Source organism: Pristiophorus japonicus, chromosome 13, assembly GCF_044704955.1.
Source record: "Pristiophorus japonicus isolate sPriJap1 chromosome 13, sPriJap1.hap1, whole genome shotgun sequence".
Classification (NCBI taxonomy): Eukaryota; Metazoa; Chordata; class Chondrichthyes; family Pristiophoridae; genus Pristiophorus; species Pristiophorus japonicus.
The window spans coordinates 69,720,345-69,745,867 of NC_091989.1; the positions used below are offsets into that span (position 1 = coordinate 69,720,345).

The 25,523-nt window shown below is 47.2% G+C and overlaps 1 protein-coding gene across 1 annotated transcript in view; it reads left to right on the forward strand.

Moving 5' to 3' along the window:
- Positions 1-25,523, forward strand: part of lrmp (lymphoid-restricted membrane protein) — a 165,995-nt gene that overhangs the window by 94,266 nt on the left and 46,206 nt on the right. Inside the window, exons 20-22 of the mRNA XM_070896766.1 lie at positions 12,141-12,282; positions 15,702-15,846; positions 17,965-18,043. Coding sequence (XP_070752867.1) covers positions 12,141-12,282; positions 15,702-15,846; positions 17,965-18,043 — 366 coding nt within the window. The remainder of the gene's footprint in view (positions 1-12,140; positions 12,283-15,701; positions 15,847-17,964; positions 18,044-25,523) is intronic.

Sequence of the window (25,523 nt, forward strand, 5' to 3'; positions counted from 1 at the left end):
GGAGACTCAAAACCGCAGCAGAGACCCAGTGCTTCCTGTTGTTCCAGAAGTCGTCCACCAGCTTCTTCTGTATCTTGGCGACAAATGCAGGGGGAGGGGTCAAAGTGACCAGCCGGTACCACAGCATAGTGGCCACCAGCTGGTTTATGACTAGCACTCGACCCCTGTACGACAGCAGTTGGAGTAGTCCTGTCCAGCGCCCTAGGCGAGCGGCGACCTTGGCCTCCAGCTGTTGCCAGTTTGCCGGCCAGGCTTCCTCGTCTGGGCTAAGGTAGACTCCCAGATGGAGGAGATGGGTCGTGCTCCAGGCAGAAGGCCTAAGCTCCTCCGGCAGGGAGTTCACCCGCCACTGACCCATCAGGAGTCCGAAACATTTCTCCCAGTTGATCCTGGCGGAGGATGCAGCCAAGTAAATCTGGCACTCTCACATCCCCAAACCCGAGCGCATCCTCACAGGCGCATATATTACAACAGCACATTGATCGAAACATGCTTAAGCCTCGATAGGTCTCTGACTCTAATCAGCTTTAGCTCCCCTCCCACGTTCCCTTGTGCTCTATCTGGACTCCACTCCCTCCCTGCAAATACCAGCAAGCCTTCTTACTCTGACCTTGAACTTTTTCACCAGCCCTGGAAGTCCAAGGCAAACCAATTTCTTTTTCTTTAAAAATAAAAAGGGAGTTTCTATATACTGGCTGCTCTGGTCCTGTCATCAAGCCCAACTTCTGCCATTGCCCAAAAGAACAAAATGGCGACTGCCAGGTTATATCCAGTTCATCTGCACTCATCAACACTGCGATGTTCCGATTGGCTCTCGAGAGGAGCTGATAAATTGGTCAGCTGTTGAGATGTCTTCCCTTTCCATGCCCGAGTGCATGCCGGGCCTACCTCTTGCTGCCCACAGCCCCAGACACCGTGCCAGCATCTCCCTACCCTTCCCAACCTGGTGGATTGAAGGCTCAGAATTCAGGCGAGCCGACCGTTCATTCTGAGGTAGATGTGCATAATGTTTCAGCATTGGTTCCCCATTCCTCCTGACTACCTCCTGGGCCCGGCCTCTGTTACCCACCGCCCATCACCTCCCTCTCCTTCACAACCAGACAACTACGCTGGTATCTGGGGCTATCTGATGCTTCCAGAGGAATAAGGAAGGAAGTGTGAGAGGGAAGGAGTCATTTATCGAAGAAGAAAGAGTGGAGATGAACTGATAGAGCTGACCAGAGAGTGTGAAATGTATTCACAGGAAGAAGAAATGAGACACATCTATTTTCTTAATTTTTGTCCACGAGCAGTGTCACGAGAGGTCATCAAGTGTGCTTAAAAAGTTACCAGCAATCCTAGTGGGGGGAAAAAATAGCCACTTTGCTGACAGCAACAACCACAAAGATAAATAAGATGGAAAGAACTTGCATTTTAATTCTTTGGGACATCCCCCAGTGCTTCACAGCTAATGACGTACAGTTGAAGTGCAGCCACTGTGTGGGCAAACAATTTGTGCAGAGCAAGGTCCCACAAAGAGCAGCGAGATCAATTGTGGTGTTTACGGAATAAATAGTGACTGGGAGAACTCTCCTGCTCTTCGAATAGTGCCATGGAATCTTTTATGCCAAGCTGAGAGGGTAGACTGTTTAACTTCACTCGAAAGACGGCACCTCCGACAGTGCAGCACTCGCTCTGTATTGAACTGGAGTTTCAGCCTAGATTTTATGCTCAGTCTGTGGAGTGGCTCTTGAACCCATGACCACCTGACACAGGTGGCAGTGCTACCCACTGAGCCACAGCTGACAGAGAATAAGTTAACGTTGACGAGTATCTACCCTGATGTACGGAATGTGATGTGCGTTACGTAGACATGTGAAAGAGCAGTGAGTGAGCTTGTGTGCTGGTGACAGAAAATATTGTCTGCTTATTCAAATAGTTTTCCATATTCAAATATTGAAATGATAGCTCATTGGTGTGAGGAAATGCTAGATAAAAATAGTTGCTTAATACTTCCTGCACTGAATCATGGGTGAGTAAAGCTCCCTAATGTGTAATGAAATTATCTAACATTAATGGGTTCGGGCTAGTGTAATAACTAATCATGACGGTAAAACATTATATGTTCTCCTGTTTTGTCTTCAATCTTCTTCACTTAACACTTTCCTCTATCCTGCCCCCCCTCCCCCAACACTTCAGAAACTGATGATGACTGCAGTTTAAATGCTGGCCTTGCCAGCGACACCCACATCCCAGGAACTAAATTTTTTTTTTTTTTTTAAGTTTAAAATCGGCAGCTGTAGAAGAGGCACCATTTTAAAAGGGGACTAAATAGCAAAGGCTGCAAATCTGAAATGAAAGCAGAACATTCCAGAAATGCACAGCAAGTCCACCAGCATCTGGGGGGGAAAAAAGACAGGTTGACCCAAAGCATGAACATAAGAACGTAAGAAATAGGAGCGGGAGTAGGCCATACGGCCCCTCGAGCCTGCTCCGCTATTTAATACGATCATGGCTGATCCAATCATGGACTCAGGTCCATCGCCATCATCAGCAGTCCCTCTACATTTGCTTCCACTCTAAAAATGAGTCCTGAGGTGGCTGAACAGTCCAATATGAGAACCACAGTCCCTGTCACAGGTGAGGGAAAGGGTGGGTGGGACTGGTTTGCCGCACGCTCCTTCCGCTGCCTACACTTGATTTCTGCATGCTCTTGACGATGGAACTCGAGGTGCTCAGCGCCCTCCCGGATGCACTTTCTCCACTTCGGGCGGTCTTTGGCCAGGGAATCCCAGGTGTCAGTGGGGATGTTGCACTTTATCAGGGAGGCTTTGAGGGTGTCCTTGTAACGTTTCTGCTGCCCTCCTTTGGCTCGTTTGCTGTGAAGGAGTTCTGAGTAGAGCGCTTGCTTTGGGAGTCTCATGTCTGGCATGCGAACAATGTGGCCTGCCCAGCGGAGCTGATCGAGTGTGGTCAGTGCTTCAATGCTGGGGATGTTGGCCTGGATGAGGACGCTAATGTTGGTGCGTCTGTCCTCCCAGGGGATTTGTAGGATCTTGCAGAGACATCGTTGGTGCTATTTCCCTGCCCGCTCCCAATAACTCCTTATTCCCTTATCAGTAAAGCCCAGACACCCCACCTGATCCTTGCTCTGTGTGTCAGCCGGGGTGCACTGGGCAGCACTTACCCCTCTGTCACAAGATTGTCTGTTCATGTTCCACCCCAGTGACCTGAGCACCGAATCTAGGCTGGCACTACTGAGGGAGTGCTGCACTGTCGGAAGTGCCATCTTTCGGATGAGACAGCCAGGTGGACACACAAAATATCATTGTAAAAGAGCAGAGGAGTTCTCCCCGGTGTCCTGGCCAATATTTATCTCTCAACCACCATCAGTAAAAAAGATTATCTGGTCATGATCGCTTTGCTGATTGTGGGATCTTGCTGTGTGAGAATTGACGGCTGGGATTCCTACAGTGCAACAGTGACCACATTTGAAAAGTACATCATTGGCTATAAAGCACTTTGGAACATTCTGAGGTTATGAAAGGCACTGCATAACAGCACTGTGGGAGCACCTTCGCCACACGGGCTGTAGCGGTTCAAGAAGGCAGCTCACCACCACCTTCTCAAGGGCAATTGGGGATGGGCAATAAATGCCGGCCTTGCCAGCGATGCCCAATTCCCAGGAATCGATAGAAAAATTGCAAGTTTTTTTCTGAGGTGGATGGATCTGGTGTGCATTTCTGGCATAAGCTTTAGGCAGGAGAGGGAAAGATAATTGTATGGCCAATACATTATTTTCATGTAACATTCAACCGCATACAACTGTAACTAAAGTCCTTGCATAGAATCCACATTTCTTTTTAATAAAAATTTAAAAACGCAGACTTTAAGCCCAAAAACTGTGCAGTAATTAGTGAGTTGGATGTGCATAATTTCATCATAATCAATCCCTTGTATCGAGGATGACTTGCTTCCACGCCAAAAAAGAGTGAGTTCACCGGTGTTTCAATGAGGGACCTAATATTCCAGATCTCGAACTACATTTTGAAAGGTGGAAGATGCCTGTGCGTGGATTTTTTTAACGTGTGGTGGCCGTTGCACACCAGCCACATAATTTACATCTTCACCTTCCTACCCCTGTATACGCTTTATCAAATTCTATTTTGTTCACCATTGTGCCTGAGGTGCATTTACTCTGCAGCTGTAGTGCCGTGTGACACGGTTCACTTTGCACTCACACTGCAGTTACTGTATAACTGAACCTGAACCTGGGTTGACTAACGTGATGCCAGTACAGAGAGAGAGAGAGAGTCCCTGGAGGATGGAGTCTCGATGTTAAACTTATAATTGGAATATACCCGAGGACTTGTCCCGCAATGGTCCGACAAGGCCTCAGCATATTGCTTGACACACATCTCACATAATGCTGCATCTTCCCTGTTCTGTTTCTCCTTCAGTATCACTTGCCTTTGGTCCACTTCCAGTGAAACGTGTAAAATAAACAGTGTTCTCCTAGTTTCATCTGTACAGCAGAGCTTGGTCTCCAGTCGTCTTGGTTAACCATTGCCACTGGATCAAGACCTAGCTCTGTCAAGCCCGTGTGGTGGCTGGTGTGCAACGGCAGCATTTCTGAGCCTCAAGCAACAGCCCAACTCGGGAGCTGCAAAACAACATTACAGGCGGCTCACGGTTCAGGTCCAACAAAAAACTCGGGACCTAAAGAACAGGTGGTGGATGGAGAAAGCACAGGAGATGCAACAACTGGCCGACAGCCACAATATGCGAGGATTCTTCATTGCAGTCAAAGCCAACTATGGTCCAAACTCCCAAGGCCCCACCCCACTTCTGGCCAAGAACGGGGAAACACTCATCAAGGACACAGAGGTTGTCAGGACCCGATGGAAGGAGCACTTTGAAGATCTCCTCAATCAAGACTCTGCCTTTGACTCGAGTGTTCTCAATTCCATCCCGCAGCATGCGACCCGCCACCACCTCAGTGAAACCCCAACATTGCACGCGGTAGGCAAAGCCATAAAACAGCTCAAGAATAACAAGGCTCCGGGTGCGGATGGAATCCCTGCTGAGGCGCTAAAATATGGCGGAGAGGCACTGTTGTCACGGATACATGACCTCATCTCTCTCATCTGGAGGGAGGAGAGCATGCCGGGAGATCTGAGAGATGCAGTGATCGTGACCTTCTTTAAAAAGGGGGACAAGTCCGACTGCGGCAACTACAGGGGAATCTCCCTGCTTTCAGCCACTGGGAAAGTTGTCGCTAGAGTTCTCCTCCATCGTCTTCTCCGTGGCCGAGGAGCTCTTCCCGGAATCACAATACGGATTTTGTCCCCTTCGAGGCACAACAGACATGATCTTTGCAGCGCGCCAGTTGCAGGAAAAATGCAGGGAGCAGCGCCAGCCCTTATACATGGCCTTTTTCGAACTTACAAAGGCCTTTGACACTGTCAACCGTGAGAGTCTATGGAGCGTCCTCCTCCGTTTCGGATGCCCCCAAAAGTTTGTCAACATCCTCCGCCTGCTTCACGATGACGTGCAGGCTGTGACCCTTACTAACGGATCCATCACAGACCCAATCCACGTCTGGACCGGGGTCAAACAGGGCTGCGTCATCGCTCCAACCCTCTTCTCAATCTTCCTCGCTGCCATGCTCCAACTCACAATCAACAAGCTCCCCGCTGGAGTGGAACTAAACTACAGAACCAGTGGGAAGCTGTTTAACCTTCGCCGCCTCCAGGCCAGGTCCAAGATCACCCCAACCTCTGTCGTTGAGCTGCAGTATGTGGACGATGTCTGCGTCTGTGCACATTGAGGCTGAACTCCAGGATATAAATGTATTCACTGAGACATATGAAAGCATAGGCCTTACGCTTAACATCCGTAAGATGAAGGTCCTTCACCAACCTGTCACCGCCGCATAGCACTGCCCTCCAATCATCAAGGTCCACGGTGCGGCCCTGGACAATGTGGACCATTTTCCCATATCTCGGGAGCCTCTTATCAACAAAGGCAGACATTGAAGCAGAGATTCAACATCGCCTCCAGTGAGCCAGTGCAGCCTTCGGCCGCCTGCAGAAAAGAGTGTTTAAAGACCAGACCCTCAAATCTACCACCAAACTCATGGTCTACAGGCTGTAGTAATACCTGCCCTCCTGTATGGGTCTGAGGCATGGACGATGTACAGAAGGCACCTCAAGTTGCTGGGGATATCTTGCCAACGATGTCTCCAAGATCCTGCAAATCTCCTGGGAGGACAGGCGCACCAACATCAGTGTCCTTGACCAGGCTAACATCCCGAGTATTGAAGCACTGACCACACTCTCAGCTTCGCTGGGCAGGCCACATAGTACACATGCCAGATACGAGACTCTCTAAGCAAATGCTTTATGCGGAGCTCCTTCATGGTAAATGAGCCAAAGGAGGACAGCGGAAACGTTATAAGGGCACCCTCAAAGCCTCCTTGGCAAAATGCGACATCACCACTGACACCTGGGAGACCCTGGCCGCAGACCGCCCGAGGTGGAGAAAGTCCATCCGGGAGGGCATTGAGCTCTGAGTCTCGACGCAAGGAGCATGAAGAGGCCAAGCACAGACAGCGGAAGGAGCGCGCGGCAAACCAGCCCCACCGACCCCTTCCCCCGAAAAATGTCTGTCCCACCTGTAACAGGGTCTGTGGCTCTCGTATCGGACTGTTCAGCCATCAAAGAACTCACTTTGGGAGCGGAAGCAAGTCCTCCTTGATTCTGAGGGACTGCCTATGATATGATATATGATGCAATGGCCACCACATGTTTGTTTTTTTTTAAAATCCAAGCACTGGCATCTTCCACCCTTCATGTAGTTCAGGACCTGGAATATCAGGGTCCCTCATTGAAACACCTGTGAACTCATCCCTTTTTGGTGTGGAAGCAAGTCATCCTCGTTTTGAGGGACTGCCTAATACTATACTATTAATACTATACCGTACAGCTGTAGCTCTGTGGTGCTTTACATAGTTTATAGCACAGAAACCTAACCAGGCAAGGGAATGCCCACTAAATGGTATGACACTGAAGAGTGTAGAGGAGCAAAGGGACCTTGGAGTGCAGGTCCACAGATCCCTGAAGATAGCAGGCCAGGTAGATAAGGTGGTTAAGGCATACAAAATACTTGCCTTTATTAGTCGGGGCATGGAGTACAAGAGCAAGGACATTATGCTTGAACTGTATAACACACTGGTTAGGCCGCAGCTGGAGTACTACATTACAGGAAAGATGTGCTTGCACTGGAAATGGTGCCAAGGCGAATTACAAGAATGTTGCCTGGACTGGAGAATTTAGGCTGTGGAAAGGTTGGATAGGCTGGGTCTGTTTTCTTTGGAACAGAGGAGGCTGAGAGGAGACCTGATTGAGGTGTATAAAATTATGAAGGGCCTGGACAGAGTGGATAGGAAGGATGTGTTTCCCTTGGCAGAGGAGTCAACAACCAGGGAGCATAGATTTAAAGTAATTGGGGGGAGATTTAGAGGAGATTTGAGGGGAAATGTCTTCACCCAGAGGGTGGTGGTGGTCTGGAACTCACTGCCTGAAAGGGTGATAGAGGCAGAAACCCTCACCCCATTTTTAAAATACTTGGATGTGCACTTGAAATACCGTAACCTATAGGGCTACGGACCAAGAGCTGGGGTGTGGGATTAGGCTGGATCATTGTAGGCAGTCCCTCAGTTGAGGATGACTTGCTTCCACACTAAAGAGTTCTCTGGTGACCTACAGTCTCTGTCACAGATGGGGCAGACAGTGGTCGAAGGAACGGGTGGGTGGGGTGCTTGGGTTATCGTGCGCTCCTGTTGTTGATGCTTGGCTTCAGCTTGCTCTTGGCGAAGAGACGGTGTGTTCAGCACCTTCCCGGAGGCTTTTCCTCCACTTTGGGCGGACTTGGGCCAGGGATTCCCAGGTGTCGGTGGGGATGTTATATTTTTCAAGGTGGCCTTGAAACGTTTCCTCTGCCCTCCTGGGGCTCGCTTGCCATGTAGGAGTTCAGAATAGAGCACTTGTTTTGGGAGTCTCGTGTCACGCATGTGGACAATGTGGTCCGCCCAACTGAGCTGGTCGAGTGTGTGGGGTCAGGTTCACCTGACCTGAGTGGTTCGAATCGCTCCCACTCCCTGGGTTCCAGACTTTGGATTCATTTGGGGGATGTGACAAAGTGCAAGAGACAACTGATTTGGTGCAAAGAACTTCGATTTTATTAAGGACAAGAAAATACAATGTCAAACTTATAATCATTCAAATAAAGAACACTATATCACACATTCAAAGGGGTTACAGGAAATACTACACTTCCCACCTCCCAGTGTCTAACTCTGACTTGGTCAAACTCCAGGGCAAACGGGGACCTATGCTCACCACTCCTTTATTGTCAATTGGCGGTGGTTCGTGATTTCGGGGTTCGCTGGACTCTAGGAATGTCGTAGAAGACTTCTCACTGCGTAGTCTTCAGTTGGGTGGTGTCTGCTGATGCAGACACCACCCACTTTCTTCCGTTAGAAATAGGTTTTAAAGTCCTTTTAGGTAATGTCTCACCTGTTGGTAGTCAGGACTAGATTGTCGAGTGGAAACTTTCGAATCTTCGGTTTCTTCTTTGAGGAGTTTTGTTTCGGAGTTGGTTTATCGCGGTGTTTTCGATGTGACCACGTTGGCTGTGGTCGGTTGCTGCCGCGATGGCAATGTCTGGAGTGACTGGGGCTGCTTTCTCTTCCATGGTGATGTTCTTCCTTCCTTTTCGATAGCAGGGCAGTATGGCCCCGGGAGTGTCGTCGAGGCTGGAGAGGCTTGTTAAAACTGCTGCAGTGGTCTCTCTCCTTTCTCTCTCTGATGCATTGCATCTAATGCTAAGTCGCTGCCTTCTGAAGCATACCTTTGTTAAAACAGGGCCCCAGTTCTACTTTGGGAGCTGTTCTAATCTTCGCGCCAAATTAGTCCTGAGTCTTTGTTTAATTTTTGGCAGGTTTGATATCTCTGTCATATTTTGGCGGGCCCATTACTGTTAACCTGTCTCCGATGTGTCGATCTTTTAAATTTGTTTCTTGATGGAAAAAATTAGCTTTTGTATTTGCAATGTCTGCCTCGGCCTGGTATTCCATGCAGGCTGGATGTGCCATTGTCATTATGTATATGCTGGATTTCTTTCTTGCTCAGCGAGATGGCTTGCTATCTGGGTTGATTGTTGCTATGTTACTGTCTCCTGAGGAAAAGGGTTTTCGAGTTTACACAATTCCCCAGACAATTTGTTTTAGCTTCGATACTCAGACAGTTTCAATACTCAAAACTGGTTTCTTTGAGGGATAGGTATCCTTTAGTTCTCAGCCCTTCCCATACGGACCCAATCTGCCTTGTAAAAATCCCAAATTCGATTAAAACTCATAGTTTCTTCCATGTGCACTTTAGGATCTTAAACATTCTGGTTGATAGTTCTAAATTAAATTTCCTTTCCAATGAGTCCAAACACCAGGGGGGGGTGGTCCCACAAATTTTGCAACCTTACAAGTGTGGTTAGTGCTTCAATGCTGGGGATGTTGGTCTGGGAGAGAACACTGTCGTTGGTGCACCTATCCTGCCAATGGATTTGCAGGATCTTGCGGAGGCAGCATTGGTGATACTTCTCCAATGCTTTGAGGTGCCTGCTGTACATGGCCTATATGGCTCAGAGACATGGACTATCACCACTGCCCTGTAGACCATAAGCTTGGTGCCAGATTTGAGGTCCTGGTCTCCAAACGCTCTCTTCCTCGGGCGACCAAAGGCTGCACTGGCACACTAGAGGCGGTGTTGGACCTCATCTTCGATGTCTGCCTTTGTTGACAGTAGGCTCCCGAGGTATGGAAAATGGTCCATGTTGTCAAAGGCCTCGTCGTGGATTTTGATAACTGGTGGACAGTGCTGTGTGGCGGGATCAGGTTGGTGGAGGACCTTTGTCTTACGGATGTTGTGTGTAAGGCCCTTGCGTACGCCTTGAAGGTGCTGACGATGGCTTGGAGTTCAGCTTCCGAGTGTGCGCAGACGCAAGTGTCGTCTGCGTACTGTAGTTCAATGATGGAGCTCCGAGTAGAGCGCTTGTTTTGGGAGTCTCATGGGCATGCGGACGATGTGGCCCGTCCAGCAGAGCTGGTCGAGCGTGGTCAGTGCTTTGATGCTGGGGATGTTGGCCTGAGCAAGGACGCTAATGTTAGTGTGCCTAGGACACAGAGCAGTGCCGACCTGGGTGGGAACGGAGGAGCACCAACACCGGTATAAAAAGCTCAACACCCCAGGACAGGCTGGATAGCCCTTGGTCAGCCGGCGTGGATACGATGGGCCGAAATGGCCTCCTTCCATGCTGTAAACTTCTATGATGATTCTATGATAAACTGGCCATTTGGCCCAATGGTAATAGCCAGTGTTTATGCTCTACACAAGCCTCCTCCCACCCTACTTCATCTAACCCCGTTAATATAACCTATTCCTTTCTCCCTCGTGTTTATCTAGCTCCTCTTTAAATGTATCTCGGCTATTTACCTCCCTACTCCCTGTGATAGCAAGTTCCACATTCTCAGCACTCTACGGCTGAAGACGTTTCACCTGAATTCTTTATTGGATTATTAGTGACTATCTTTTTCTTTCTCTCTCTGCTTTCTCGGCTTTTCTTTTTAGAAAAGAACCCCAGCCTGTTCAATCTTTCCTGATGGTTATAACGTCTCAGTTCTGGTATCATCCTTGTGAATCTTTTTTTTGCACCTTCAATGCCTCCTATTTAGATTTTTAGTATATGAGAACCAGATCTGTCCACATTTCTCTAAGTGTTGTCTAACCAAGGTGCTATACAAGTTTAACACAACTTCTCTACTGTTCAATTCTATCCCTCTAGACATGAGCCCCAGTGCTTTGTTTGCATTTTAATGCCTTATTAACCTGCGTCGCTACTTTAATGACTTGTGAATACGTACCCCGAGATCCCTTTGCTCCTCTGCCCTATTTAGAGGAGTGGGTGACCACCTCAATCCTCCTTCCAAAATGCAGCAACTCACACTTGTCTATGTTGAAATTCATTTGCGATTTACACTCTCACTCTGCAAGTGTATTAATGTTTTCTAAGACAATTCTTTACATGGATGGTAGATTTTTTTTTTAAACTCTACGAGAGTTTGGGCCTAGATTGGAACAGCTGTTAAGATCTTCGGCGTATTGCAGCATGATGGCCTCGAAACGTTCCCCCAAACTTAACTTGACCCTGGTTGCCATTTTTGACTCTGCCTCCCATGTTTGCAAGTTTTGGGAGGTCCCAAAAACTGAAGAAACCAATCTGCTGAATGAGTCTGTATTAACCCTTTCCTGAATGAATATTTGTTTAGCAGGAGTTTGAAATGGACAACGTGTTCTTGCTACTTGTACATGTTTTCGAACAGTTTAATTTCTTCACTGTGCCATTATTCTTTGTGTGTGTGTGTATGTGTGTGGAGTGTACCATTTTCATATGTTGCCTGTCGGATTTCTTGGTTCTACTTATTGGCTGTGCTCATGATTGCCTGCACAGCCAGTTCCTACTTTGCATTTACGTGGGATGGTGTACAAAAAAAGAGACCTCCAGCTGCAATGCCCTCCCCCTCTCCTCCTTTTAAGAACTTTAAGTGCTGTAATCTGACACTCCAAATCAGCATAAAATAAACATTATGACCTATCTGTTCAGTCAATGAGCTAAATTATGAAGGATGTTAAGCTATTTGTTTCGATGCCAGTAGTTTGGCCCAACAAGCATTTTGTATCTCTGCAGTAAGTCAGTCATACTAAAAGCGCGATAACTGAAAATGGTAAAATCTGAATTAAAAAAAAAAAATTTCTCTGGATGTGGGCGTCTCTGGAAAGGCCGATATTTATTGTCCATTCCTAGTTGCCCTGAGAAGGTGATGTTGGTGAATCTTCTCCTTGAACCAAGGCAGTCCACGTGGTAATGGGGAATAGTGAAGGAACGGCGCCATGCACATCCAATTCGCAATGGTGGGGGATTGGGGGCAGTATTGCTCCCACACATTGCTGCTTGTCCTCCTGGATGGTAGAGGTCATGGAGGAGGGCCGCTTGTTGCTGATGGTGTGTGTGTTTTGAATAACCACTTGATTCTCATCATCAAACAGACGGGAAGTTGCTGCAAAGAGCCAAGGCTAGAAGCTGCTCACTGGGTAGGACGGAGCCAAGCTCTTCACTTCTCTCTGCCATGTATTCACCAAGAGAAGATCCATAACTCAGTAACCACAATCTCTTGCACTTCATTGCTGGGTAAGCATGGTCAATACCAGAATTTAACCTGTCGTCATAACTTGTAGCAATTTAAAGTCGAGTAAAGATAAATCGCTTTTGTAACCTGAGAGAATACGTTGTTTTATAATCCTCCTTTATGGGCTCCATTTTCCCCAAAGCATTTTTTTGGCATACTTGAAGAGTTAGGCCCATTTTTTGGGGCCCAAGTACGCCAAAAAAAAAAAATGTTCTAAGTTTCCCCGTTTGATTTCTTCATTTTGGTACAGCCTAACCTGTCCTTTAGTTTTGAGGGTGGAGCCTTGATCTGCGCCAAAAAGATCGGGCTGCCACAGTAACCAGGGACACCATGCAAGCTGAGGCTGCAAAGTGAAACATACAGCCAGCTCGCAACATATTAAAATACATTGCATCAACTTAAAAACACTAAAATATATTGCAGCAACTTGCCTCCAATTATTAAAGTCCCTTCCCCCTCCCTCTTGCCTCTCCTGCTGTCCGGACATCTGCACTTACCTGCACCGATTTCCTTAACTCTCCCGAAGGTTTTTCCGCAGAGGCCCAAGCCAGATCTGGAGTAACTCGCAGCTGGCCAAACTTGCCTAAATGGCCAGAATTGGCATGGGTGGCTGGTTACGCCCCCGTTGGCTGCAAAAAAAATTTACCTAAAAAAAAAAATCGTAACTAACTGAGTTAAGCTGGTGCAAATTGATCGGGGAAACACTTTTTTTTTTTAAACTTGGGTTTAAAAAAAGCGGCCTGCTCCAAAAAATGCCGCAAATCACTGGGGAAAATTGAGCCCTATAACTGTGTGCATTGTTTGAAACAGAAGGAAATGGAACTTGCATTTCTATAACGCCTTTCATGACCTCAATTTCCCAGAGCACTTTACAGCCAATTAAATACTTTTGACATGCGGTCACGGTTGTTATGTAGGAATCGCAGCAGCCTATTTGCACGCAGCAAGCTCCTGCAATTGGATAAATTACCAGATTTTTTTAAATGTCGGTTGAGGGATAAATATTGGCCTGGACAAAGGGGAGAACTCCCCTACTCTTCCAATAATGTCATGGGATCTTTTATGTCCACCTGAGGGCAGATGGGGCCTCGGTTTAATGTCTATCAAAAAGACGTCACCTCTGGCAGTGCAGCACTCCCTCGTACTGCAGTGGAGTGTCGGCGTAGATTATATGCACAAACCTCTGGAGTGGGACTTGAACCCACAGCCTTCTGACTCCAAGGCAAGAGCTCTATCCACTGAACCATGACTGACCTATTTTACTAAATGTTTTAAGCTTGGAGAAGAGTCTGGGTGCAGCATTGCTTTAATATCCTACCGTCAACCATCCTTGTATATTGGTTTGGCACTTGTATATGGAATGCAGGAAACCCTTACAATCTACAGATTGTTCTTTTGAAAGAAATCCCAGCTGTGCTAGGTATTCTACTACTCTGGTTACTTAGTAGTTAAATAATGTTTTTTTTCTTCACAAAATGTAAAGCTTTCTAGATGTTTTGGATTGTTGACCTTAACAAAAAAAAAACATTTCTTCCTTAACAATCACTAAGGAGGTGATACTCAGTAAGATAATGGGACTAAAGGCAGATAAATCCCCTGGACCTGATGGCTTGCATCCTAGGGTCTTAAGAGAAGTAGTGGCAGGGATTGTGGATGTATTGGTTGTAATTTACCAAAATTCCCTGGATTTTGGGGAGGTCCCAGCAGATTGGAAAACTGCAAATGTAACGCCCCTATTTAAAAAAAGGAGGCAGACAAAAAGCAGGAAACTATAGACCAGTTAGCCTAACATCTGTGGTTGAGGAAATGTTGGAATCCATTATTAAAGAAGCAGGAGCAGCAAATTTGGAAAAACAAAATTCGGTCAGGCAGAGTCAGCATGGATTTATGAAGGGGAAGTCATGCTTGACAAATTTGCTGGAGTTCTTTGAAGATGCAACAAACAGGGTGGATAAAGGGGAGCCAGTGGGTGTGGTGTATTTGGACTTCCAGAAGGCATTTGACAAGGTGCCACATAAAAGGTTACTGCACAAGATAAAAGTTCACGGGGTTGGGGGTAATATTATCAGCATGGATAGAGGATTGACTAACAGAAAACAGAGAGTTGGGATAAATGGTTCATTCTCTGGTTGGCAACCAGTAACTAGTGGGGTGTTGTAGGGATCAGTACTGGGACCCCAACTATTTACAATTTATAAACGACTTGGCTATGTTACACTAGTCCCTTCTTCCAAGTTTGTTGTTGATACAAAGATGGGAGTAAAAGCAATGTGTGAGGAGGACACACAAAATGTGCAAAAGGACATAGACAGGCTAAGTGAGTGGACAAAAATTTGGCAGTTGGAGTATAATGTTGGAAAGTGTGAGGTCATGCACTTTGGCAGAAAAAATCAAAGAGCAAGTTATTTAAATGGAGAAAGATTGCAAAGTGCTGCAGTACAGCAGGACCTGGTGGTGCTTGAGCGTGAAACACAAAAGGATAGTATGCAGATCCAGAAAGTGATCAGGCAGGCCAATGGAATCTTGGCCTTTATTGCAAAGAGGATGGAGTATAAAAGCAGGGAAGTCTTGCTACAGTTGTACAGGGTATTGGTGAGGCCACACCTGGAATACTGCGTGCCGTTTCGGTTTCCATATTTACGAAAGGATATACTTGCTTTGGAGGCAGTTCAGAGAAGGTTCACTAGGTTGATTCCGGGGATGAGGGAGTAGATTTATGAGGAAAGGTTGAGTAGGTTGGGCCTCTACTCATTGGAATTCAGAGGGGGCTTGATGGGGTAGATGCAGAGCGGATGTTTCCATTGGTGGGGGAGACTTGAACTAGAGGGCACGATCTTAGAATAAGGGGCCGCCCATTTAAAACACAGATGAGAAATTTCTTCTGAGGGTTGTGAATCTGTGCAATTCACTGTCTGAGAGCTGTGGAAGCTGGGACATTGAATAAATTTAAGACAGAAATAGACGGTTTCTTAATCGATAAGGGGTTATGGGGAGCGGGGCGGGGAAGTGGAGCTGAGTCAATGATCAGATCAGCCATGATCTTCTTGAATGGCAGAGCAGGCTCGAGGGGCCGTATGGCCTACTCCTGTTCCTATTTCTTATGTTCTTATGACCTGAGGTGCTACATCCCACCATGGAGGCCACCATGGGGACAGTGGCTCTCCATTTGGAAAAAGCTGCTGTTCTGGGGCAATGTTCCCCCAAAGGCGCACAGCCACGCAGTAATCGGCGGTCCCGGGCAGGCCGCTCACCGGCTCTTACACTGGAAATATTGTGCATGCGCAGAGATTTAAAGGGACCGCGCATTTAAAGTTACAGGCCGCGCAAGACAAAGCGCAGCTCACAGGGAACATTGTTGTGGGATTACATGCATGCAATTTTTTGAGATGTTATAACATTGAATTTGTGGTTTCCTCAATAGATGCCTTGATGCTGGAGCACTTTAATCCAGTCTCGCACATTCAGGATTCTGCAGCGGCTCCTTCCGGCTTTTGCTCCAACTCCAACACACAACGTCAAAGGTCAATGACCTCAGCAAATGAAGAGCTATTCGACAGCCAGTCAAGGTAATTGTCCAAGTCAGCAACTGTTCAGCTGCTTAGGACTGTCTCATGTCTGAAATGACCAGAGTTTCAATCATCATCATAGGCAGTCCCTCGGAATCGAGGAAGACTTGCTTCCATTCTAAAAATGAGTCCTTAGGTGGCTGAACAGTCCAATACGAGAACCACAGTCTCTGTCACAGGTGGGACAGACAGTCGTTGAGGGAAAGAGTGGGTGGGACTGGTTTGCCGCACGCTCTTTCCGCTGCCTATGCTTAGTTTCTGCACGCTTTTGGTGTTGAGACTCTGTGCTCAGCGCCCTCCCAGATACACTTCCTCCATTTAGGGCGGTCTTTGGCCAGGGACTCCCAGGTGTCAGTGGGAATGTTGCACTTTATCAGGGATTGACGGACATTGGCCCTCAGGGCACATGGCATGAGCTGTGGCGCTGGTCGCAACTCCACAGGCAACTCGCGAAGAAGTCCGAGTCTGTCCGGCTAGCCAGTTCTTGGGTAGGCCCTGGGATGGGGATTCGATTGGTGAATGGCGGTGGGGTACGATCATGACACCTCCAGGGTTGGGGAGGGGAGGCGTGGGAGGGTGCTCCTATCCTCTTGGCTTTGCAGGATGGCTTTCACTTAACACCTGTCTGACACCCAATAAAACAGGTGCAGTCGAGACCAATTTATAGCCCTAAATATCTGAAGACCTTTGAATCTTATGCCAGTGCAGAGCCCCACCCACTTGGGACATTGTGCTAAGCATCTTCTCGAGACAGCCAAGGCCCTTTTTAGTTTTGTTAAATGTGACAATGGGGTGATCAGAGCTGGAATAATGCTTCCGCTGTGGGACGTCAGCAGCCGGTAGATGGGGCGTAAATTGCCGAGCCCTGATCCCTTGGAGGAGATGCCTGTGGTACCGTGCATTTGAGGCTTGGTATCCCGCACTGCCTGCTCGGAGACTTGAGCTTCACTCTCGATCACCATCTTCCTTTTGGCCTGGGATTCCCGAAATGGCCAAGTGCCCATGGAGAACCTCTTCGTCCACTCCGGGACCTTCCAGGAGCTGCATGGACGACCTTTGCGTAGTTTGCACGGAATTGATCAAAATGATTGAATCCCACGTTCAACATTTCTTTTGGAGGGGGTTGTGGTTTTTATGCCAGGCCACTAGCTTGCTCTGCACCACTCAGACCTGAGGGGAGCCTATGATTGGCTTCTAGAACTCTAACCATGCAACTTTGGAACTGTCCACCCTACCAATGGGAAAGCGGTCTTCCAGGGAAGCCGTGAGATGAGAGTTGCGTGAAAACTCGCTGTGTGGGTCATAAGCTGTAGCCTCCTACATGAAATTTTAGCTATGAGGAAAGGTTGGATAGGCTGGGGTTCTTTTCTTTGGTACAGAGGAGGCTGAGGGGAGACCTGATTGAGGTGTATAAAATTATGAGGGCTTAGATAGAATGGATAGGAAGGACCTATTTCCCCTAGCAGAGGGGTCAATAACCAGGGGGCATAGATTTAAAGTAATTGGTAGGAGGATTAGAGGGGGGTTGGAGAATTTTTTTCACCGAGGGTGGTGGGGATCTGTAACTCACTGCTCAAATGGGTGGTAGAGGCAGCAAACCTCATTGCATTTTTAAAAAGTACTTGGATGTGCACTTGAGGCGCCGTAACCTACAGGGCTACGGACCGAGAGCTGGAAAGTGGGATTAGGCTGGGTGACTCTTTGTTGGCCGGCGCGAACACGATGGACCGAAATGGGCTCTTTCTGTGCCGTAAACTTCTATGATTCTATATCAGTACCCATTAGTACAGCAACATGCTGTACCAGTAGAGCTGTAGAGTGTGCTTACGAGCCAGTTTTAAAGCTTACGCACTGCTTTGACCAGGCAGCAAGTTTGCAATGCAAACTGAAAGGAACACCAGTGAATGGTGATCTTTTGGGTTTTGGCTTTATGTGGTTGTTCTACTTTCCATTTCCAGTTTGTTAATCTGCTCGTACTGTACAATGAAGCCTGAAGAAATGCAAAGTGTCTGGCACTATTTGACGCCTAGACATTTGATGGTCTGCCTGCATTAATGTCGGGCACGCTATTCGTTCATGGTCCTCATGCAAATGATCGATATTTTAATCTGCCGACAGGTGCAAGTTGCACACAGTTGCTATCCAGACCGACGCACCACTTTCTGTTCCTGGTATGAGTGGCGAGCTTCTGAACCAGGTTAGTGCCATTTCTCGTGGGCTTGCTGGCGTGCTCTCGGCGGGAGCAATTTTGCTGGTGGTTTTGAATGTGAAACTCTCTGCCCAGCAACTTCAGAACTCTGGCGGTGGTCTCTGCAGTCACGTGACCTCGGTATCAAACGGGCCAAATGATGAGATGTAGGTTAGCAGGAGAAGCAAGTGCAAGGATCCAATCCAAGTAGTCCATGAAGTGACCTGTCCATTCTGACGTCTGGTTGTGTTCAGTTAACCTTGCTCCCACTGGGCAAACGCTTAACAAAACACATGGGCAAAACTACAGCAGCAAACTCGAGAATGAACGACAAATGGACGGCCTCCAGTTCAGAGATAGAAATCTGCACGCTTCTTTTGAAAAAGCAGAAGTAATGGGTTTGGAAATAGCGCTTCAGTTTTGAAACAAGGCAGAATTTTTTTTCACTACCTGACCACAATCAGTAAACTAAGAACATGTGTGGATCTGTATTAGGAAGTTTTATTTTTGAAGTACTGTTGACCTAACCCGCCCTGCCCTTCCACAAGGCATCACTTTGGCTGAGGTGAGGAGATATAATCCTTTCTAATGTGCTATAAAATAGTCTTAGTTACAGCTGCACACAATTGTGGGTTAGAAAGAAAAGAAAGTTGCATTTATATAGTGCCTTTCACATCCCAAAGCGCTTTACAGCCAATGAAATACTTTTTGAAGTATAGTCACTGTTGTAATGCAGGAAACGTTGCAGCCTATTTGTGCACAGCAAGCTCCCACATACAGCAATGTGATCTGTTTTAGTGATGTTGGTTGAGGGATAAATATTGGCCAGGACACCGGGGATAACTCCCCTGCTCTCCTTTGAAATAGTGCTATGGAATCTTTTACATCCACCTGAGGGCAGAAGGGGCCTCAGTTTAATGTCTCATCCAAAAGACAGCACTTCTGACAGTGCAGTACTCCCTCAGCACTGCACTGGAGTGTCGGCCTGGATTTTGTGCTCAAGTCCCTGAAGTGGGACTTGAACCCACGATCTTCTGACTCTGAGGCGCGGGCGCTACCCACTGAGCTAAGGCTGACGTGGTTAAGGAGGAGGAAGAACAACTTGCCGGGTTTACTGGTGTAGGCTTGTTAGCCATTGATCCCTGTTGGAACGTGAAGGTGTGTGGAAGTTGGCTGAGGAAACGCTCAGGTGTGGCTTGGCAATGATGCTCCACTTGTTGCATGACCTGCTGACACTCTGTAACTAAGCTCACAACTGAAGAATGATCCCTTGGGCAAGGTTCCATGTGTCGCTGGTAGCTCCTGGTAGTAGCAACAATTGGGTCCTTTGGGAGAGCAGAGGAGGAGAAACTAAAAGGGGGGGGTAAAATGGGGAGCACTTCTGTCTGAATTGGGAATTCTCTTGCAATGCGAATGAGTGGGAAGTGAACTGCCCATTGAAACTATGCATGTTTTCATAGAATCATAGAAATTTACAGCACGGAAGGAGGCCAATTGGCCCACCATGTCCGCGCCGGCCAACAAAGCTATCCAGCCTAATCTCACTTCCCAGCTCTAGGTCCGTAGCCCTGTAGGTTACGGCACTTCAAGTGCACATCCAAGTACTTTTTAAATGGGAGGATTTCTGCCTCTACCACCCTTTCAGGCAGTGAGTTCCAGACCCCCACCACCCTCTGAGTGAAGAAATTTCCCCTCATCCCCTCTAAACCTTCCAATGACTTGAAATCTATGCCCCCTGGATCTTGATCCCTCTGCTAAGGGAAATAGGTCCATCCTATATAGGCCCCTCATAATTTTATACACCTCAATAAGGTCTCCCCTCTGCCTCCTTTGATCCAAATAAAACAACCCCAGCATCTCTAATCTTTCCTTTATAGCTAAAATTCTCCAGTCCAGGTAACATCCTTGTAAATCTCTGTACATACCCTCTAGTGCAATCACATCTTTCCTGTAATGTGGTGACCAGAACTGCATGCAGTACTCTAGCTGTGGCCTAACTAGTGTTTTATACAGTTCAAGCATAACCCCCCTGCCCTCGTATTCTATGCTTCGGCTAATCCATGTACCGCCTTAACCACCTTATCTACCTGGCCTGCTGCCTTCGGGGATCTGTGGATATGCACTCCAAGGTCCCTCTGTTCCTCTACACTTGGTGTCCTACCATTTAATGTATATTCCATTGCCTTTTTCTTAAGTTTCACCCAAGGTGGCATCATATGTTCTCAAAGACACGGGATGAATTTCCATAGGGATACTCCCACTTGTCCGCCTTAATTTGGTGGAAGAGCCACGGAAACCCTGGGAAAAAGCAGCAATGACATTGTTTCCTGAGGTTTGCTTGTCTCGTGCATTAAGTTAATGGGGAAGAGCTGCCATGGAAATTCTCGTGCATAAAATGCAGTGAGAAGCTTGGTCGGTTTACAGAGCTGGCACTGATATTCGTGCCTTACATTTACAGAACATCCTAAAAGAACTTTACAACCGATTGACGACACTGCAAAAGTATTTCATGTGATAACGTGGGTTACGGGGCAGCCAATAATGTGATGTTGGTTGAGGGATAAATATTGGCCAGGACATTGGGAAGAATTCCCATGCTCCTCTTCGAAATAGTGGCATGTGATGTTTCACAATCACCTGAGGGGGCAGACAGCGCCTCGGTTTAACAGCAGCTCCGATAGGCAGCACTCCCTCAGAAAAATTCAGTGCAGCTGTGCATCGCGCATTGAACCATGCTTGTGACTTTCTCCTCCTTTCTACTTTCAATGCAATCTCTCGCTGCTCCTTTGCCCTGACCTCGCTGCTCCTGCAGTACCTGCCCACGCTCCAATCACCGACCTGGACCGTGGTCCCTCTTCACTGCCGATGCTCTCCTGCTCCAGCACGTGCTGCTCCCTAGAGTGGTATGCCTCCACGACGCTCCTTCCACTCCCCGGCCTGCTCCGATGGTGCTCGCAGGCTGAGGGCCGCTCAGCCTGCTGGGTGATTGGGGCCCAGGAAAGGCCCACACTGCAATATGTGTGCGCACTAGGTCCGGGCAGCAGAGCTGGTCTCCAGTTGTCCTGGTTAATCCTTGCCACTGGACCAAGACCTAGCTCTGTCAAGCCCGTGTGGTGGCTAGTGTGCAACGGTCACCAGACGTTAAAAAAAATCCACGCACAGGCATCTTCAAGATTTAGTTCGGGATCTGGAACATTAGGTCCTTCATTGAAACACCTGTGAACTTCTTGACATGGAAGCAAGTCATCTTCGATTCGAGGGACTGTCTATGATGGTGATGTCTCTCAATAATATCAAATGGTAGTCGTCTCCCTCAGTCTCTTGCTGAATTTCCCTATTGATGGTGTTGACCTCAGTGCAACACTATGAGGAGTTTCCCCGCACAAGAGGTGCGGCAGAAATGCAAGCCGTGACTTTCCCTTTAATTTCAGAGCCACATTTGCCACTCCTTTTCTTTTTATTGCCCATTGGGTTTTGAACATGTGTGGGAGCCCGTCATCTTGGACGCACAGAAGGAGGCCATTCGACCCATTGTGCCTATGCCGGCTCTGTGAAAGAGCGATCTGATTAGTCCCACTCCCTGGCTCTTTTCCCCATAGCCCTGCAATTATTTTTCCTTTTTTAAGTATTTATCCAATTCCTTTTTGAATGTTACTATTGAATCTGCCTCCACTACCCTTTCAGGCAGTGCGTTCCAGATCACAACTCGCTGTTTTTAAAAAAAAAAAAACATTCTCATCTTCCCTCTGGTCCTTGAAAGAAAGTCTTGCATTTATATAGCGCCTTTCACAGCCACCGGATGTCTCAAAGTGCTTTACAGCCAATGAAGTACTTTGATTGTTGTCACTGTTGTAATGTGGGAAACACGGCAGCCAACTTGCTCACAGCAAGCTTCCACAAACAGGTGATAATGACCACATAATCTGTGTTTTTATGTTGATTGAGGATAAATATTAGCCAGAACACCAGGGATAACTCCCCTGCTCTTCTTCAAAATAGTCCCATGGGATCTTTTACGTCCATCTGAGAGGGAAGACGGGCCTTGGTTTAATGTCTCATCCAAAAGACAGCACTCTCTCAGCACTGCACTGGAGTGTGTGTAGATTTCTTTGCTCGAGTTCCTGGAGTGGGACTTGAACCCACAACCTTCTGGCTCAGGCGGGTGTGCTACCCACTGAGCCACAGCTGACACTGAGCAATTATCTTAAATTTGTGTCCTCTGATTACTGACCTTCCTGCCAGTGGAAACCGTTTCTTTTTAGTTACACTCTCAATATCCCTCAATTTTGAACACCTCTATCAAATCTTCCCTTAACCTTCCCTGCTCTAAGGGAACAACCTCAGCTTCTCTTCTCCACATAACTGAAGTCTCGCATCCCTGGTATCATTCTGAAATGTGTCCCATTTTGCATATGATAAACATTACGCTATGGATACCCGAGTCCCCATCACTTACTGTCCATGCTTATAATTGGCAGCTGGATATGCATTGCGGCGCTGGAGCTGTGGGTGGATTCATTCTGGAACATGCACGATGCTGAGAATGACATGAATAGCATGTTTAGTGAGTTGGTCTTATCGCAGGAAAAGGTTACTCAGGCAGATAGGGAATGGATGACCAACAGGAAGAGCAGTGCAAGGAAGGTCGTGTAGGAGTCCCCTGCGGTCATCCCCCTGCAAAACAGATACATCACTGAGTATTGTTGAGGGGGATGACTCATCGGGGGAGGGCAGCAGCAGCCAAGTTCATGGCACTGTGAGTGGCTCTGCTGCACAGGAGGGCAGGAAAAAGAGGGGGAGAGCTAGAGTGATAGGGGATTCATTTGTAAAGGGAATAGATAGATGTTTCTGCGGCCGCAACAGAGACTCCAGGATGGTATGTTGCCTGCCTGGTGCAAGGGTCAAGGATGTCTCGGAGCGGGTGCAGGGCATTCTGAAAAGGGAGGATGAACAGCCAGTTGTCGTGGTGCATACAGGTACCAACGATATAGGTTTTAAAAAAAGGGATGAGGTCCTACAAGACGAATTTAGGGAGCTAGGAGCTAAATTTAAAAAGTAGGACCTCAAAAGTAGTAATCTCAGGATTGCTACCAGTGCCATGTGCTAGTCAGAGTAGGAATTGCAGGAGAGCTCAGATGAATGAGTGGTGCAGAGGGGAGGGATTCAAATTCCTGGGACATTTTAACCAGTTCTGAGGGAGGGGAGACCAGTACAAACCGGACGGTCTCCACCTGGGCAGGACCGGAACCAATGTCCTAGGGGGAGTCTTTGCTTGTGCTGTTGGGGAGGAGTTAAACTAATATGGCAGGGGGATGGGAACCTATGCAGGGAGACAGAGGGAAGTAGAATGGGGGCAGAAGCAAAAGATAGAAAGAAGAAAAGTAAAAGTGGAGGGCAGAGAAACCTAAGGCAAAAAGGGCCACATTGAAGCAAAATTCTAAAGGCGCAAAGTGTGTTAGAAAGACAAGCCTGAAGGCTCTGTGCCTCAATGCGAGGGGTATTCGGAATAAGGTGGACGAATTAACTGCGCAGATAGCAGTTAACAGGTATGATGTAATTGGCATCACGGAGACATGGCTCCAGGGTGACCAAGGCTGGGAACTCAACATCCAGGGCTAATCAACTTTTAGAAAGGATAGACAGAAAGTAAAAGGAGGTGGGGTGGCATTGTTGGTTAAGGAGGAAATTAATGCAATAGTAAGAAAGGACATTAGCTTGGATGATGTGGAATCGGTATGGGTGGAGCTGCGGAATGCCAAGAGGCAGAAAACACTAGTGGGAGTTGTGTACAGACCACCAAACAATAGTAGTAAGGTTGGGGACAGCATCAAACAAGAAATGAGGGATGCATGCAATAAAGGTACAGCAGTTATCATGGGTGACTTTAATCTGCATTTTGATTGGGCTAACCAAACTGGTAGCAATGCAGTGGAGGAAGACTTCCTGGAGTGTATTAGGGATGGTTTTCTAGACAAATATGTCGAGGAACTAACCAGGGAGCTGGCCATCCTAGACTGGGTGATGTGTAATGAGAAAGGACTAATTAGCAATCTTGTTGTGCAAGACCCCTTGGGGAAGAGTGACCATAATATTCTTTATTAGGATGGAGAGTGACACAGTTAATTCAGAAACTAGGGTCCTGAACTTGAGGAAAGGTAACTTCGATGGTATGAGACGTGAATTGGCTAGAATAGACTGGCAAATGATACTTAAAGGGTTGATGGTGGATAGGCAATGGCAAACATTTAAAGATCACATGGATGAACTCCAGCAATTGCACACCCCTGTCTGGAGTAAAAATAAAACGGGGAAGGTGGCTCAACCATGGCTAACAAGGGAAATTAAGGATAGTGTTAAATCCAAGGAAGAGGCATATAAATTGGCCAGAAAAAGCAGCAGACCTGAGGACTGGGAGAAATTTAGAATTCAGCAGAGGAGGACAAAGGGTTTAATTAAGAAGGGGGAAAATAGAGTATGAGGAGAAGCTTGCCGGGAACATAAAAACTGACTGCAAAAGCTTCTATAGATTTGTGAAGAGAAAAAGATTAGTGAAGACAAAAGTCGGTCCCTTGCAGTCCGATTCAGGTGACTTTATAATGGGGAACAAAGAAATGGCAGACCAATTGAACAAATACTTTTGTTCTGTCTTCACAAAGGAAGACATAAATAACTTTCTGGAAGTACTAGGGGACCGAGGGTCTAGTGAGAAGGAGAGGAACTGAAGGATATCCTTATTAGGCGGGAAATTGATGGGATTGAAGGCCGATAAATCCCTGGGGCCTGATAGTCTGCATCCCGGAGTATTTAAGGAAGTGGCCCTAAAAATAGTGGATGCATTGGTGATCATTTTCCAACAGTCTATCGACTTGGGATCAGTTCCTATGGACTGGAGGTTAGCGAATGTAACACCACTTTTTAAAAAGGGAGGGAGAGAGAAAGCGGGTAATTATAAACCGGTTAGCCTGACATCAGTGGTGGGGAAAATGTTGGAACCAATTATTAAGGATGAAATAGCAGCGCATTTGGAAAGCAGTGACAGGATCAGTCCAATTCATCATGGATTTATGAAGGGGAAATCATGCTTGGCAAATCTTCTGGAATTTTTTGAGGATGTAACAAGTAGAGTGGACAAGGGAGAACCAGTGGATGTGGTGTATTTGGACTTTCAAAAGTCTTTTGACAAGGTCCCACACAAGAGATTGGTGTGCAAAATCAAAGCACATGATATTGAGGGTAATATACTGACGTGGATAGAGAACTGATTGGCAGACAGGAAGCAGAGAGTCGGGATGAACGCGTACTTTTCAGAATGGCAGGCAATGACTACTGGAGTGCCGCAGGGCTCAGTGCTGAGACCCCAGCTCTTTACAATATACATCAATGATTTAGATGAAGGAATTGAGTGTAATATCTCCAAGTTGGCAGATGACACTAAACTGGGTGGCGGTGTGAGCTGTGACGGGGATGCTAAGAGGCTGCAGGGTGACTT